At 41.0% G+C, this 17,681-nt stretch overlaps 1 protein-coding gene across 3 annotated transcripts in view; it reads right to left on the bottom strand.

The window, feature by feature from the left end:
• Positions 1–245: 245 nt before the first annotated feature.
• LOC140480456 (ATP-dependent translocase ABCB1-like) overlaps positions 246–17,681 on the bottom strand; it is a 104,425-nt gene continuing 86,989 nt past the window's right edge. For all 3 annotated transcript variants that reach the window (XM_072575331.1, XM_072575330.1, XM_072575332.1), the window contains 3 exons: positions 12,236–12,442; positions 8,976–9,122; positions 246–4,759 (listed from right to left, as the gene is read on the bottom strand). In XM_072575331.1, the coding sequence (XP_072431432.1) occupies positions 4,562–4,759; positions 8,976–9,122; positions 12,236–12,442 (552 nt within the window). In that variant the 3' untranslated portion in view covers positions 246–4,561. The remainder of the gene's footprint in view (positions 4,760–8,975; positions 9,123–12,235; positions 12,443–17,681) is intronic.

Consider the following 17,681-nt stretch of genomic DNA (forward strand, 5'->3'; position numbering starts at 1 on the left):
TAATTTAATATTATTATTGATGCAACAACAATGCGTCTCAAAGATTGCAATCATTTTCCCAGGAAGTACGCTTCAGATGCTGTGTTTGAAATCTTAAATGTTATTCTCTTAAAGTAAGTTTGAAGAAATTTCAAAATAGCTCATCCTAATGGTGGAAAATCATTTTTTTAAAAAAACACTGAAACAGACAACCACAAATTGATTATAGCCAAACCTTGACAGAACTTAAATATTTTATTCTTCATTCATGTTACATAGATAAATGGAACCAATGGCCATTTTTGTCAAATACATGGGCTACCTTGCCATAACCATCTTAATATAGTTGAGTTACCAAATACCATTGATGGTATAAAGGCCCACTTATTTCTTTAAATGATATATGAGGTAATTGGTAAGATATTCTGACTATTACAAATCAAATCTTTTATGTTTCATATAAATTCCATGGAACCATTAGTAAAGAGATGTTACTTTTCAAAGATATAAATGGCAGGCCTTGAGAAAACTGGCTTCTTTACATTGTTTGGAATAATAATAAGCTGAGTCCAGATTTTCCCCAGCATTCTTTCTGATTTCAGGAGAGTGAAAGCTGCAAATTGACATGGGATCCACCTTAATGGTTCCTAAAACTATGATCACTCAGTATGTCCACATAAATATATGCAGGGTAATTAAATAACATAGTTGTGGCAGAGGAATTGTCAGTATGTTAATGCTGGATGAAGAAATGCCAATATGTCTCTTAGATCTACAGTTGTTGTGGCATGTGGGAGAAAAAGTAAGTTTCAAACATTTCAAAAGAAATGCAATAGATTGCCATGAAGGATTCTGAAATCTATAATCTGTCCTCTTCCTTGGCGATAACTTTGATCTACACACGTGCTGGATGTGCCTCAGGCCTGCTGTGCCCATTTTTTCAATTCCTCACTCCTTCCTATGACGAGATGCCTGGTGCAGTTGAGAATCCTGTCAAATTGTTCAAACTCAGCTGACCTCATGGGATTTCCAACAAAGCAGGAAATCCTACCTTTGACAATGGGATACATGGTAGAAACGTTGGGGAGGGTTCAAACTGGTGTGGCAGGGGGATGTGAACCAGAGGAGTAGGACAGTAGATGCAGAAATTGAGGGAGAGGTAGAAACCAAGGCCAACATTACTAAGAACAAGATCCCGCAGGGAGAACACTGCTGAAAAGAGCAGGGGAGGTGCTCTGAAATGCATGTGTTTCAATGTGACATGTATAATAGGCAAGGTAGATCAATTTTGGTTAGTACTTGGAACTGTGACATGATTATAATTACACACACTTGGCTTAAAAAGGGGCAGGACTGGCAGCTGAACGCCTCAAGATTTAGATGTTTCAGGTGTGATAGAAAGGGAGGTAAAAGAGGTTGGGGAATTGCATTACTGATAAAGGATATCACATAGCTGTATTGAGGAGGATATATCTGAGGACACATACAGTGAGGTAGAACTCAGGAATAAGCAAGGTGAAATCACAATGCTGGGGGTATGCTACAGGCCTCCCAACAGCCTGCGGGAGATGGAAGAGAGAATGTGTAGACAGATTTTGGAAGGGTGTAAAAACAGCACAGTTATTGTAGTGGGTGATTTTAACTTGCCCTATATTGATTGGGATTTATTACATGCCAGGGCTTGGAAGGGGCAGAATTTGTAAGGACCATTCAGGAGGGATTCTTGATACAATGTGTAAACAATACTACCAGGGAAGGAGTTATAGCCCGGCCAGTTGAGTGAAGCTTCAGTGGGGGAGCATTTTGGGAGTAGTGACTATAATACCATGAATTTTAAGATACTCATGGATAGGGATAACAGCAATCCGTTGGTGAAGGTGTTAAATTGATGGAAGGTGAACTACAACAATATTAGGCAGGAACTGGAGAATTTTGATTGGAGGGCAATTTGAGGGTAAATCCAAATTGGATAAGTGGGAGTATTTCAAACAACAGTTGATAAGAGTTCAGGAACAGCATGTTCCTGCAAGAACATAGGGTAGGTATTGTAGGTTATGTGAACTTGGATGACCAGGAATGTTGTGACCTTGAGCAGAAAGAAAAAGGAAGCAGATATAAGGTCTAGGAGAATGACAACGCTCTTGATAAAGCTCTTGATGTATTTAAGGAAAGTAGGAAAGAACTTAAACAAGGAATTAAAAGGGCTAAAAGGGGTCATGAAAAGTCATAAGCAAACAGCATTAGGGAGAATCCCAAGGGGTAGCCAGGGAAAAGGTTGGCCACAAAGGAGGGAATCTATGTGTAGAGTCAGAAGAAATAGGTGAGGTCTGAAACGAATACTTTGTCTCAATTTTAATCAAAAAGAAGGAATTGGTGGAGGATGATCTCAGGGAAGGGAGTGTTGCATTTCTATGCCAAATTACTATTGAAAAGGAAGAGGTTTTGTGCACTTTAAAAAGTATTAAGGTAGTTTAATCTCTGGGTCCTGATGGGATCTATCCCAGAATATTGAGGAAGGCAACAGAACAAATTGCTGGAGCATTTTCAGACATCTTTATATCCTCTTAGACCAAAGGTGAGGTCTCAGAGGATTGGAGAATAGCAAATGTTGTCTCACTGTTTAAGAAGGGTAGCCAGGATAACCCTGGAGATTACAGGCATGTGAGTCTCATGTCAGTGTTCGGGAAATTATTGGAAAGGATTCTTAGAGACAAGATCTATCAGCATTTAGAAGCAAGTGGATTTATTAGCGTTAGACAGCATGGTTTTGTGCAAGGGAGGTTATGCCTCATTAACTTGATCGGTTTTTTTGAGGAGGTGATGAAGATGATTAATGAGGGAAAAGTGGTTGATGGACTTCAGTAAAGCCTTTGACAAGGTTCCTCATGGCAGACTGGTACAAAAGGTGAAGTCACATGGTATCAGGGATGAGCTGGCAGGATTGATACCGAACTATCTTTGTCATAGGAGACAGAGGGTAGCGGTGGATGGATGCTTTTTGGAAGGGAGGGCTGTGACTAGCAGTGTTCCACAGGGATCAGTGCTGGGATAACTGCTGTTTGTGAGCTACATAAATGACTTGGAGCAGAACATTGGTCTAATTGGTACGTTTGTGGATGATAAAAAGATTAATGAAATTGCAGACAGTATCAGAGGATACAGCAAGATATAGATCAATTGGAGGTGTGGGAAGAAAAGTGGCAAATGAATTTAATCCAGACAAATGTGATGTGATGTGATGAATTTTGGAAGGTCAAGTACAGGTGGAAATTATACAGTGACTGGCAGAACCCTTAGAAGTATTGATATGTAGAGGGGTCTAGGCATGCAGGTCAGCAGATCACTGAAAGTGACAGCGCAGATAGGTAAGTAGTAAAAAAAGGCCTTTGGCATGCTTGCCTTCATTGGAAGGGGCACTGAGTATAAGGATAGACAAATTATGCTGCAGCTTTATAGAACTTTAGCTTGGCCACACTTGGAATATTGCATACAGTTCTGGTCACTAGACTGCCAGAAAGATGTGGATACTTGGAGACAGTACAGAGATGGTTTACCTGGTATGGGTGAGTTTAGCTATGAAGAAAGGTTGTATTGATTGGGTTTATTTTCACTGGAATGCAGGAGGTTGAGGGGCGATCTAATAGAAGTTTTTAAGATTGTGAATGGCATGGATAGAGTGGAAAGTATGAGGCTTTTTCCCAGGGTGGACGCCTCATTCACTCGGTGAAACACATTCAAGGTGTGAATTTAAAAGAGAAGTGCGAGGAAAGTTTTTCACACAAAGGGTGTTGAGTGCCAGGTTTGCGTCACCAGAGGAGGTGGTGGAAGCTGAGACAATAGCAGCATTCAAGAAGCACCTGGATGAATATATGAATAGGAAGGGTGTAGAGGGATATGATCCTGTAAGTAAAGAACAGTTTTTGTAATGAAGGGCAAAATCTGTTGGCGCAGACTTAGAGGGCCAAAGGGCTTGTGCCTGTGCTGTACTGTTCTTTATTCTTTATTCTTCTTTGACTACAAGAACATTGCTCTAAATTGTATACAATTATGATTGGAAGAAGGTGTTGCTTGGTCAATCAGCAAGTACAATATTTTAGAGAACATGCTAACTGACTCTATCAAAACATTTTTTTGCGTATATATTGGATATAATCTATCATTTCAGCAATTTTGGGCTGGAGTTTAGGTTTGAAGGCATCTCCCTGTCACCAAGGCATTTGTCTCTGACTTGGTTGAAATTTTACGTGGACTAAAAAGGCATTGGGCAGCTTTCTGACAGTTGGGTCTAATGAGGCCCTGAAGTGACCAATGAATGACCACTTAAAGGCCTCATTACAGTCCCACCAGGACTCTGGGGAGTGATTTGTAATAACTGTAACTACAGACGATCCACAGGATTGTCTGAGTGTTATTGAGGTGTAACACCTGTTGTGGCTTCAAATTGGCACAAATTTGCTTCTTAGAAGTAATAGTCCAATGAGGAATCCAAATATACCCCATCTTTCCATTAGCGCAGAATTTTAAGTACTTAGCTTCAATAGAGAAGCAGCTGCATTACTGTTCACAAAATAAAAATGACATTTTATTGAATGACCTGGGCATTTACTAGATTATAGTAAGCTCCATGTCTAGCTAGCAGCTGTTCATGTGTGCCCCGTTCTATTACTTTCCCATTGTCAATGACAGCAATCACATCTGCATTCTGAACTGTCGTCAGACGGTGAGCAATGACCACACAGGTTCGGCCTTTCCTTGCTTTATCGAGAGCCTCCTGAACAATCTGAAAAAAGAAGGAATTTTGTTGAAAAGGAATTAATGTAACATATCCAACTGCTTAAACTTCCAACTTTCATGATTTTGACTATTGATAGAAGTTTTTTTATACAGAAGATTGCTTCTTATTTAAATAATAATAACATATGAAATAGAAGAGAGGCATATTGCAGCCTCAACAATAAGTAAGTAAAAGATTTTCTTTATTCCTCAAAATCTTTTACTTACTTATTGTTCAAAAATTTGTGTATCTTAGCCTTGAACATGCCCAATGTTTCAATTTTCACAGACCCCTGTGTTGTATGTTTGCTTAGAGATGGGCACAGATCAGGTATTGATAATAAGATCTGTCTTTTTGAGCAATATGTGAAATATACAGAGCAGGAAAAGATTCCTGCATGACTATCATGGAGTATGTGACCTGACATGACCTCCTGTGATGTTATGAACTATCCTATTAACAGCTGATACCTTATGCTACACCTTGTCCCTAAGAACTCATGCTTTCCCAGAATGTTTATTCGTTTCCCATCACGAATATACTAACATTTATATTCATTGACATATCTACATTTCTCCATAACTGAAATGTTTATATTTCTATTTAAAAATATGCATCTCACTCCCCTCTCAGCAAATCCCTTGTGCTCTCCATGGGTTACAGTGACCGTTGTTATGATGACTTGATGAGCCACCCTGATCAAACCTTCAGTACTGTTGGAGGAAGTACTTCACTGTTGTCACCCTATGGAATGGTTTATCAACCCTATAGTGGAGCAGTGTGGCCGGACTCTCAGTCATCAGGCTAACCAGTCTGTTCTGTAAAAGCCTTCTGGGCATGTGCATTAGTGCAGACTTGTTTCTCCTAAGGATCCCATGGTCCTTTTCCATGAGGAGCATTCGTGGGTGTGTGGTGCACGCCAGAATGTCTGTAATTCAGGTCTTGGAGCATGCTGACTCCCTTGCCCCAAGGTTTACATCAGCAGTTATAGCTGAGGTCTGGTGAGCCTTCTAGCAATTTTTCTTTTCTCCCACCCTGTCTATTTCTGGTACTTTGAGGCACAGACATTGGAAGATCTGAGAGCTGAGTACATCGCCTCCTGCTTGTCAAATGTTTGATGTGGTCAGACCATTATATAATGGTGTGGAACGTTAGGCTAAATTCACATCTCTATTTCTTTCTCAATAAAGATTTTAAGTTTGAACCTCTCTCTTTATTGAGATCCACATTGGCTTTTGGGAATCTGGATGAACCAGTGATGTGTGTAAAGAGATAGGTCTTTGTGAAGCATTTAAAGCAGTCATTGGTGAATTGGGACTGTTTTCTGAAATAATGCTAGAACTCCATTTATGGTGAAAGTTTTCCTGAGAAGAGCAATGACAGACACTGAGGTGAAACCATGTAGTCATTTGACTTCAATCCATTACATGTAGTAATCAGCTACAACGAGAAACATTTTGTTTTTGAAGGGAAAAAAAATAGGCCATCACAAAGTGCTCCCATGGTCTAGGCTGGACGAGAGTGGAATCAATGGCTCTTTGCTGTCTTGTTTATGGATGGAGTAGGTAATTGCATTTAAAGTCACATCATCGATTTAGAGATTCCTGGTCACCATACTGAATTTTGAGCATTGTTTTGATATTTGATGATACCCAGGTATCCTTGGTGCAGACATTGGAAAGTATCAATTTGAAGGACTTTTCGTATGACTGCTCTTTCATTGCAGGTCAGGCAGCATTCGAGGAGCAGGGAAATCGATGTTTCGGGCAAAAGCCCTTCCTTCATCAGGAAGTTTCCTGATGAGGGGCTTTTACTCAAAACGTCGATTTTCCTGGTCCTCGAATGCTGCCTGACCTGCTGTGCTTTTCCAGCACCACTTTGATCTAAACTCTGGTTTCCAGCATCTGCAGTCCTCACTTTTACCTACTTTTTCATGGAACACCAGTAAATCATAACACTAAAATGTGGATGCTTTTCAAAGAACACTTGAAGATAGGTTGCCAGTAGGATGGCCCAAGAGGTTTAGGATTCCACATTTTTGACAAAATGGATATCCTGTGGTGTTGGTGCCTCCCCGTAAATGTGGGCTAATGGGTCTGCTGTTGTTTGTTGGCTTGCTTGGATGTTTTTCTGTTGTAGCATCCGAGTTCATGATTGGTGGGTGGAATGTTTGTGCTGGCGATTCCCTAGTATTGGGCAAAGTGACTAAGTTTGTGTTCTGTCTAGATGGGGAAGTTGAATTCAAAATTAGATCCTCTGAACTTTTCTCCCAGGCCTATGTGACCTCTAAGAACCCCTTCTCTCTGACCATATGCATTGCTCTGTTTCTGTCAATGCTCTGGATGTACAACAACAACAAAAAAAATCTGTGAATTCCATCTGTCTGGAGTTGGAACAGTACCGTGGTGGGAATGTCTGGGTCAGGGTGACTTCATCTAGCCCTCACAACATGGCAGGGTTGATCCATTGAAAAATATCCATGTCCACAATTGCGTGGTGCAGAGACATGACATTTGAGCAGGGACTATGTCACACCATCTGCAGGGTGCAGAGCTCCCACTGAACCATAAACGTGAATTCTCTATACACGCACTCAACATTTTGGGGCACACCATTCATGTATCAGGCATCAGATCAGACTGTCAGAAGACAAAGGCCATGAGGGACACCCCTTCACCTCACACATTATGAAGGTTCAGGAATTTAGGCACGGTGGAAGCAATTCTGAAACTTAGCCACCTGAAGCAGAAACAGCAGGATGAATGTCGTCAGCATGTCAGATACATCACCCTAAATGTATCTGTCTGCATCCAGTTTAGTCAAGAACACAAGGGTTTCATCAATGAATACCATTCTGACTCCAATAAGATTCAATCCATTGTTTTTTTTTGAGGTTTTCAAGAGATTAATTACTTCTTTTATTGTTTTATAATTGTGAGCTGAACATGGATCATTCTGTAATTGCAGGACACCTCTTCAGCTGAAAGCACTTTTGACTTTATTTTTGAGCCATATTAACATGGTTTCATCCTCGAATCTTGAGTCTAATGCCAGCAAGCCAAATACAAAATTGTTGGGCCTGTTAAAAACCAATTACCCAGGTCGTCCGTATTCTTAGTAATTATCCCTGTGCTGCTGGTTTCAGAAAGTTCTATCTGTTTAATGTCTGGCTTGCAGCTGTCTACAAGAGGTTAATGCTTTTTTCGAACTTAGCAGCAGTGAAGGCCTCACACAGTACAGACTTGGATACTGGAAGATTGGTGTTACAAACACCCTTCCACAATTGTAAAGTTGCTGGAATTAAATATATCAAGTTACCTGCTCCAAGAGTTTGCATTTATATGGTGCCTTCATAGGAGAGCTGTATGACTTTTGCAGCAGAAACCACACAAAGCACAGGTGACTAAAAGTTTTCTGTAATTCATGGAATGTGGGTTTCACCATCAAGACCAGCATTTACTTGTCATTCCTGATTACCCTCAAGAAGACAGTATTGATAGGCTGCTTTCTTGAACCACAGTGATTCCATGCAGTGAACACGTTGTAGCAGGCCTGATGAACTCAAGTGGTTTATGAATTTCATTTCACAGGGCAGTTAAGGGTTAATTGGTGCAACACATGAGTTACATATGTCTGAACCAGGTTTAAAATAAAAGCCTAAAGAATATGAAATAAATCAGTTGAATTTTACAACATTATTGAGCTTTTTGTACGAGATTTTTTTACCTAATTTATTGAAGTCCAATTTACAAACTGCTCAAATAGGGCTTAAACGTGCATCACTTGAATATTAGTCCATGCTTTGATTATAAGCCTAAAAACAAAACCCGTATACTACTGCATACAGGATAGGTTAAAAAGGCAGGTTTTCCTAAAAATTGGAGAGAAGGTAGAGAAGCGACGCGGTTCAGAGTGGAAATTCCAGATCTGAGGGTCAAGGCAGCTGTAAAAAAATGCCAATGATGCACCAAAGAAGATTGATGGTACACAAGAGATCTCAGAAGGTTGTAGAGCTGAAGAATGTGGCAGAGACAGGAAGAGGTAAGGCCATGCAAGTATTTTCAAATACTGATGAGAATTTTGGCTGAACCAAAAGCTGCCCAGAACCACCAGTTGAGACATTTGCACTCGCCACTGTTACTTGCAACTCTGCTTATCATTGAAAGCGACTTCAACTTCAATTATTCATTATTTTGCTTTTTGCTTAAGAATAAGGACTTACCTTTTCACTCTCTGTATCAAGTGCAGATGTTGCCTCGTCTAAAAGCAGGATTTTTGGCTGCCGGATGAGAGCTCGTGCAATAGCTATTCGCTGCTTTTGTCCACCAGAAAGCTGAGCTCCCTTTTCCCCAACTCTAGTGTTGTATTTCTAATGATAAAAAGAATCGCAGTTTAAAAGGCGTACAAATTTAACAATACCTGATGTGATACACACAAGTCCTAGTAAACTTAAGATAAGTTTGATAGAACTTTTCTCTCATCTAAGCTATTATGATGTTTGTTTCAAAAATAGAAAATGTACTTCGGTTGTCATTTCAGATCCCCACAAAATTTTAATCTCTGATGCTTTAAAGAAAAGCTTCCATCTTAAGTTCACTGCTCCTAAGTTGCTTTACCTTGATGTAAAATTATACAGCACAAAAACAGACCCTTTGGTCCAACTCATCCATGCTGACCAGAAATACTAAACTGATCTAGTCCCATTTGCCAGCATTTATTCCATATCCCTCTAAACCCTTCCTATTCATGTACTTATCTAAATGCCTTTTAAATGTTTTAATTATACCAGCCTCCATCACTTACTCTAGCAGGTCATTCCACACCAGCACCACCCTAGAAAAAAACACCTTAGTTATTCACCCTATTCACATCCCTCAGGACTGTATAAACCTCAATGAGGTTACCCCTCAGTCTCTGATGCTCCAGGGAGAACAGTCCTAGCCTATCCAGTCTGTCCCTACAGTTCAAAATCTCCAAATCCAGTAACATCCTTGTAAATCTTTTCTGAACCCTGATGGTACAAATATCTGTGCCAGCAGAAGACACATTGCTATCTCGAAAGAGACTATAATCAATATTGAGAAAATTGTCGATTTTTATGCTTAAAAACTCCAAAGGTTTTGAGTTACACACAGCAAATGATGAAATTTAGTGTGTCACTTACTCACAGCTAACAGAACTGTGTGAGCATAATGTCCTGCCCATGTAGGTTTTCATCTCTTGTATCAGACTTCAGTGGGAACCATGAGGAGTTTCTGAACTAGATTTTGCGTTGCATTAGTCTTATACTCAGATTAGGTCTTCACTCAGAAGGTGCACTGTTATTCCCCATGACAGCATAAATTTAGGTTGAGAAATTAAAATTTTAAAAAAGTACCTATATAAATGAATATTGAGGACTAGACAAAAAAAAATTAAGAATAATGTCATCGACCAGTTCTCCCAAAGTTGCACAATAACACATTTTATGTGAAATTATGGATACATTTTGTCATCCTGATGAACAGTGATGAAGAATCAAGATGTGAAGTCAATGGTATGATTGGTGAAGTGATTGTTATCATATTAGTGATCAAGGCTCTGGTTAAGAGAAAAGGACTTTAAGGATGTTTTTTTTAAAAAAATGACTCCGTGAAGCTGCAATATTAAAGAGCTGCAGCTGATACCACATCTGCTGCAGTTGAGCCTTTCATGCTGGTTGTAATGCAAGGCAGTTTTGGCATAGGATGCTCCCAGCTGTTCCATGATCTAAGCTTGTTGGAGAATGTCCCAAAAGGGTGATAGCATCCCTTTAACACTAAAATGGAAAAAAAATTATGCAATGGCACATTGTAATTCTACAGTATGGGAACCATGTTACCACCAATGTGCAATGCTTCATGAAATCAGGGAGAATAAGCATCAAACTTTCCATATCATATTCTTGTATTTGTACTCCACATGCCCTTCCTTTACAATCTTAACAATGAAAATTCTGAAAGTATCATTAAAGTTATTTTACTATCTGAATTTAGTCGTTGTAGCTGATACTGAAAATTGATTCACAGTCCTGCTTTGAAATGTGGTAGCACAGCACTTAGAGAGTTGTGATGTGAGCATGCTGAATTGGCACTGATTTCTGCAAGGCAGATAGTGTCTGGCAAACCTGCTAGAGATTTCTGAGATTGTAACAAACAGGGAGAATAAGGGTAAACCAGTGAACAGAGTGCAATAGGACTTTTGAAAAGCATTTGGTCAAATGCCAACATATCAAAGATACAAAAAATTACGGCTCATTGAATTGAGAGCAATAAATTCGCATGGTTTGAAGACTGATTAATGGCCACGAAGCAGAGTAGGACAAATGGGTCATTTTCAGGTTGGTTGGCTGTAACTAACAAAATACCTCAAGGAATAGTGCTTGAGTCTCAGCTATTTATAATTATGTCAATGATTTAGATAAGGGAACTGACCGTATTGAATCCAGTTTACTGATGATACAAAGAAAAGTGGGAAAACAGCAAGAAGTTTGCAAAGATGTGTCAAGGGTTAGGTGACTGGGCACGAATGTGGCAAATGAAAGTAATGGGTTAAATTTAATAGCCATAATAGTGGCCCCCATCTCCTGGCTGGCATCCTGCCATTGTCATTTCTGGAAACCCTGGTGAAATTAAAGCTCCCCCCATCCTACCCCCACCATTCCTCCCCAAAGGATGTATGTGGCCGACCTCCAGGGATTCTGGGCCATTGAAGGTAAAGCCTGCTTCTCAGGGTAAGGAGGTTTCTGGAGATACAGAACAAAAGTGAATGGGCTGGATTGCCGGGGCCAGGCAGGCAGGTTTTAGTCAGTGGGGAGGGTTTAATGGGAAGAACAGGGGCAACTCACACAGCCACCCTTATCAGATTTCGGGAGGGAGGAGTGGGGAGGATGGTTAGAGAAATTAATGAATGGCTGACAGACAGAAGATAGAGAGTGGGACTAAATGGGTCATTTTCACATTGCAGGTTAAAACTAGTGATGTACCACAAGGTCAGTATTTGAGGCCCCATGCACCTTCCAGCCTGATCATTTGGCACCTCCCCCATCCCCAACACCAACCCCTCCTCCCCCCCACCCAATGCCAAACCCCCACTCACCTCACCCCCACGTACCTCCCAGCCTAACCTTCAGACGGCTAGGAAAAGGAGAAATTTGTTCACTGAAATTTCTGGACCTGTGGGATTCTCCAGAGCAGAAGGCTGTGGATACTTGGTCATTGAGTATATTGAAAACCGAAATTGAGCGTTTTTTTTTGCACACTAGAGGGAACAAAGGAATTGGGGATAGTATATAAAGATGGAGTATAAATGGCAGATTGGTTTTGATTGTATTGAATGGCAGAGCAGGCTCGGAGGGCCAAATGGTTTACTCCTGCTTCTATCTTGACTCCAGGCAACTCATGCACACATATGAAATAACTATCATCATTGTTACTGTTGCTGTTTGATAATCAATGAACTTACATCAGGGAGCTGTTCAATAAAGGATTGAGCATTTGCTGCCTTTGCTGCCTTCTCAATTTCCTCCTGTGATACCGTCCTGCTGTTGTCACCATATGCAATATTCTCAGCAATGCTACAATTGAAGAGCACAGGCTCCTGGGATACAATTCCAATTTGTGATCGAAGCCATTGGATGTTGATAGTTCTGATATCAGTTCCGTCTAGACACTACAATTAAAATAAATGTTAGTTGTCAGCTTATGACCCACATATGCAGATAGGATCCATACACTTGTGAGTAATGAAATTTGTTTTCATATATAATAGCAGATTAATTTCTTGCTTCTACAAGTCACTATCACGTTGTCCTCTGTGTGGGAAGAGTACGGCAAACAAGAACATTGCAACTTGCTTAGACATGGAGTGTGGGAGTAAACTGGGAACATTGATGGATCAGAGAAAGAGACAAAGCTGGAAATGGGAGAGGCTGAAGGGTCACCGGGGACACAGGCTCATTAACACAAAATGGAACATGAAGATTGGGGGATAATCCTCAGTCTCAAGGTGAGCCAGTAAGTCACTCAATATAACGCAACATTGAAATTTTGCCAACGATTTTGATCCAAAATAGAAAAATGATACAGAATTACTGCCACTGCATGGAGCATGGATGGAGTAAGTTGCTGCTCTTTTTTCTTTGGGGAGAATAAAATTGTTTTAATGTGAGACCTTGGGAGGAGAAAGTGCATTAATCATGTATCCAATGATTCAGTAACATCATTTATCTGACATAAAATTGCACTTCATCCACAGTTCATTCATTGTCCAAAAATGCCCGTGACAAATTGTAGCTTCAAGCAATAATGACCATTACCTTGTTGACGTTAATTTTCTCCTTGTCATAGAACTCCTATAGTGTGCAAGTGGGCCATTCAGCCCATTGAGTCCACACCAGCCCACTGAAGAGCAGCCCACCCAGGCCCACCCCATCCCTGCATTTCTCACGACTAAACCACATAGCCTGTATATCCCTGAACACTATGGGCAATTTAGCATGGCCAATCCACCCAACCTGCACATCCTTGGAGCGTGGGAGCAAACTGGGGGACCCAAAGAGAACCCACACAGATATGGTAAGGAATGTGCAAACTTCACACAGACAGTCAGCTAAGGGTGGAATTGAACCTGGGTTCTTGGCGCTGATGGGTAGCAGCACTAACCACTGAGCCAATGTACTGCTATCACGTCAACTAAAGAAATGGAATCAGATGTTAAATTAAAAGCATCAATACCAATGGCATTTTTGAAACATAGCCATCATTAGCATACACTGCATCAGAGCTACCACACTTATACATAGAATTATAAACATGCAAGGACAACATCTGTGACCTGCAAGAGTGCCCTGTCTGGGAGGGGGAGGGTCTTACTGCCATACATCTACTCCCCCAGTGTAGTATGAACATTTTGGTCAGGCAATGTGCATTTGGATAAGGTTCCGCACCTCAGAGTTCCTCATCAATGCATGACATTGACTTCCTTGTGAAGTCACCATGCCACACTGTGTCAGGTCCTAGCTTAAGTCTTCATTGTGATTGATGGAAGGGCTCAGGAGTATCATTGGTTAAATATGTGGCATTGCTTCAAACATGAGGACAATGTCAAAGGGCAGAACTACAATATCATCAGCAAGTCCAGCAAGTCCAGCAAGCTCCAGACACTATCGCACAGCCTCCAGTGGGAGAAGAAAAAGATCCTCCAAGGAAGTGAAGAAGAATGGTGTGACCCCATATCTATTGGGGCCTTGTCATCATTTTCTGCAGCTATCAGAAACATAGGCCCTCTGAGGATTAAGAAAGTCCAGGGCCATGATCATCAAATGGTGCCAATTGCTGGAGCATGCCTTTGATTCAGAAGGACTGGGTGGCCTGTCAATCTTAGTGCCCACCAAGGTTACAGCTGCCTTCAGTTCTTACACCAGCAACACATTTCAAGGAGAAACTGGGGATCTGTGTGACATTTTCCCATCTTCGACCCACAGGTGTCACTGATGCCATTTTCTCCAAAGCATACCTCTACATGAACATCCCCCATGTTGAGGGCAGCCGCCGGGCACTGGATTTCTCCAGCATCACAGGGTTCCTCTCCCCAGCCCAACCTCCCCCAGGCGCACAATGCTATTGATGCATCCACCTTTCTTTGAGAGAGCCCAATCGCCAACCTGCAGATTTATCAACTGAAAAGGCTTCTATGTCATCAAGCTTTGAATTGTGTGACCATCAAATCCATGCCAGACATTTCAGAATCTACTATTATATGTATAAAGTTGGAACTCTCACAGCCTGGGGCCATACAGAAGTGGTTGCTGGGAGACAAGGTCTACCCCCTCTAGACATGAACCATGAGATTTACAAAGAATGGAGTTACAACACTGGCCAGGCTTCCACAGGGCCGTAGTGGAACAACCCAAAGGTCTCCTCAAGGTGAGCTTTAAAGTCCTGGACTAGTCCAGTGGGACTTTGCAGCAGAAAGGTTGACAGCGTCATTCCTGTGTCTTGCTGTACTATTTTCAACTGTAGCTGATAATAGGGGACTGGCCTGGATGCAGAAGCAATGGGAGATGAACAGCAATCTTCTGAGGATGAAGATGGGAATGGGGATGGGGACATTAATCAGGACAGACACTAAAGAAAGCATGATAAGCAATGCATTATTGAGCATGAGAATCCAGAGATAATCTAATTGAAACCTGGTTCCAGGTTAAATGAGCTGGGTTTGGACATCCTTTCAATGTTTCACATTGAGTTGGCTGTATGACAAACAGCCTCTGCTCCATGCAAAGTACATGTGAACCTTGTTGTTACTGTCATTGACCTTTTCTGTTGCTGATTGTACACTTTGATATCTCATTGTACACTTGATATCTTTTGGTAATCCCACTTTTAACCATCTACACATAACAGGTCTTACTGATTATTCAGGAAACTGCATCTGCTCTTCATTTACTACGCATCAGGAAGGAGTGTGCTGGCTTTGCAATGGCACTAAGTAACCCTTCAGGCTTCGATCAGCACATGACACCCAGGTGTTGTGAAACAGGAAGCAGGGAGAGAGGAATCTTGAGGGATCTCTTGTGGCTGTTTCATTGTATATTAACTTCAATATTTCAGCGTGTGGTTACTGCAAAGATGTTCTGAAAAGCTTGAGCGTCCTGTCGGACAATGTTGAATGTGTAAGATGCAACACTTTGGGCACCTCTTAGTCGACCAACTGTGGAAGAATAGTCATACAAAATGCCTATTGTGCATCTCCCAACCTTCAATAGTAAAGCCTTTCAAAAACTGGTAGATAGAATGAACCTAGAATACAATCCCTACAATGCGGAAACAGGCCATTCAGCCCATTGAGTACACACTGACCCTCTGAAGAGCATCACATCCAAACCCTCCCCCCACTTTTTCCCTGTAACCCTACATTTCCCATGGCTAATCCACCTAGCCTGCATATCCTCGGACACAATGGGTAATTTAGTGTGACCAATCCAGCTAACCTGCACATCTCTCAAATGTGTGGAATGATTACTGACTCTCACTTATACTTCCTTAATCTCACTCACCTGCCTCTCCTGCCATGTGATTCCAATTAATGAGGCTTTACATTCCTGATGCGTAATAAATGAAGAACAGAGTCATGAGCCATGGTGGACTGGGCCTCAAGAATCTCGGAGAAAATATTTTCACTTAAAATTGGAAAATTAAAACCAATTTATTTCAATAGTTTTAGATGGGATTTCATATATGGAATCATTCTGCATTGCGAAGGCTGTTGTGCCACCATAGTCTTACCAGACCATAGGGGCTCCTCTCATTTTGAGAGAAGTGACTGATGGTGATTTAACCTGAGGGCCACCAGACCTCAGGCAAGTGAAAAGGAAGAGAAGGAGAGTCCTTCATGGTAACCTCAAAAGGATGATGTGAACTGAACCCACACTGCTCTGTAAACCAACAATCCAGCCAACTGAGCTAAACTGATTCCCAGTATGAAGGCACATTGATTATGAAAAGGTAGAATATATCTTATCACAAAAAAATTGTTGACTTTTTAAAATTATGTGGAATCTATAATTCTCATTTGCCACAGCTTGTTGTGAATACATTTAATTTTTATTTTATATTTAACAAACAAATCAAAACTCACGATTTTAACTACACTACATTCTGCTCTGGGAATATTTCACTCATTTATCTGAAACACTGCATTCCAGCAAAGATCTTATCCTATCTATTGTAATCAGGCTAATCTCATGTTTCAAATTATATAAAGATTTGTAGGTATTGTATATTGCATCCTGTTGGAAATTTCAGGGCACATGTGAATGCTATAAATATGAAACAGATTCTATTACTCTCTGTACCACCTGATGGTGCTGTTGTCTGCCAAGTAATCTACAAAATCTTTGTTTCTGGTTTTGACACAATTTGGAAATTTTCACAATGTTCAACCAACCATTACTTACTTAGTACAGAGACATGGATTAGAACACATGCCTGCACTGTCTGTAGCTTGTGCTTTAAAGACTCTACACCTAAGTAGTATGCCCACTTTCAGAACCAGGGATCTCTTTCTGTGGTAGATGAACAGGAACATAAATAGTGGAAACCCTGTAAAAGGTATTGCCTGTGACTGTGGTGGGGAATCACACATGCGATGCATGTTCACTGCTACTAAGCTAGATTCCCATTACTAAACGCAGCAAAACAAATTAAAATGTGACTGTCACACTGTCAAAGTTTTGCTAAGTCCATGGCTGGAGAATCTTTCAAGTTGAATATAGACCTACCGAACCCAGAAACTACGTCTACCATGACTGTGTCACACTGAACAAAACTTAACATCTCAATCACATCAAGTATTCAGCATTAACGATTTGCATTTGCCTCATTCATTTAGCTTGGTAAAACATCCCTAGTTGCACGCAAGCCTGTGAATTCAGAGCTGTAAGCTATTAAGCCCATCAGACCTGCTCCACTATTCAGTAACATCATGACTGATCTGATTGTAACTTCAAATCCTTATTTCACCCAACATCTCGTCCTTTACTTAACAAGAACCTATGGCCCCTATTTGGGGTGGCATGGTGGCTCAGTGGTTAGCACTGCTGCCCTCCCAGCACCAGGGTCACAGGTTCAATTCCAGCCTGAGACAACTGTCTGTATGGAATTTGCATGTTTTCCTGTGTCTGTGTGGGTTTCCTCCCACAATCCAAAGATGTGCAGGTCAGGTGAATTGGCCATGCTAAATTGCCCATAGTGCTAGCTGCATTAGTCAAAGGGAAATGGGTCTGGGTGGGTTACTCTTCAGAGGGTTGGTATGGACTGGTTAGGTCAAAGGGCCTGTTTTCACACTGTAGGTAATCTAATCTACTCGTTCTTTTAAAAAACGTTCAAGGGCTTTACGTTCACCATCT

Source organism: Chiloscyllium punctatum, chromosome 8, assembly GCF_047496795.1.
Source record: "Chiloscyllium punctatum isolate Juve2018m chromosome 8, sChiPun1.3, whole genome shotgun sequence".
In the NCBI taxonomy this organism is placed as follows: domain Eukaryota; kingdom Metazoa; phylum Chordata; class Chondrichthyes; order Orectolobiformes; family Hemiscylliidae; genus Chiloscyllium; species Chiloscyllium punctatum.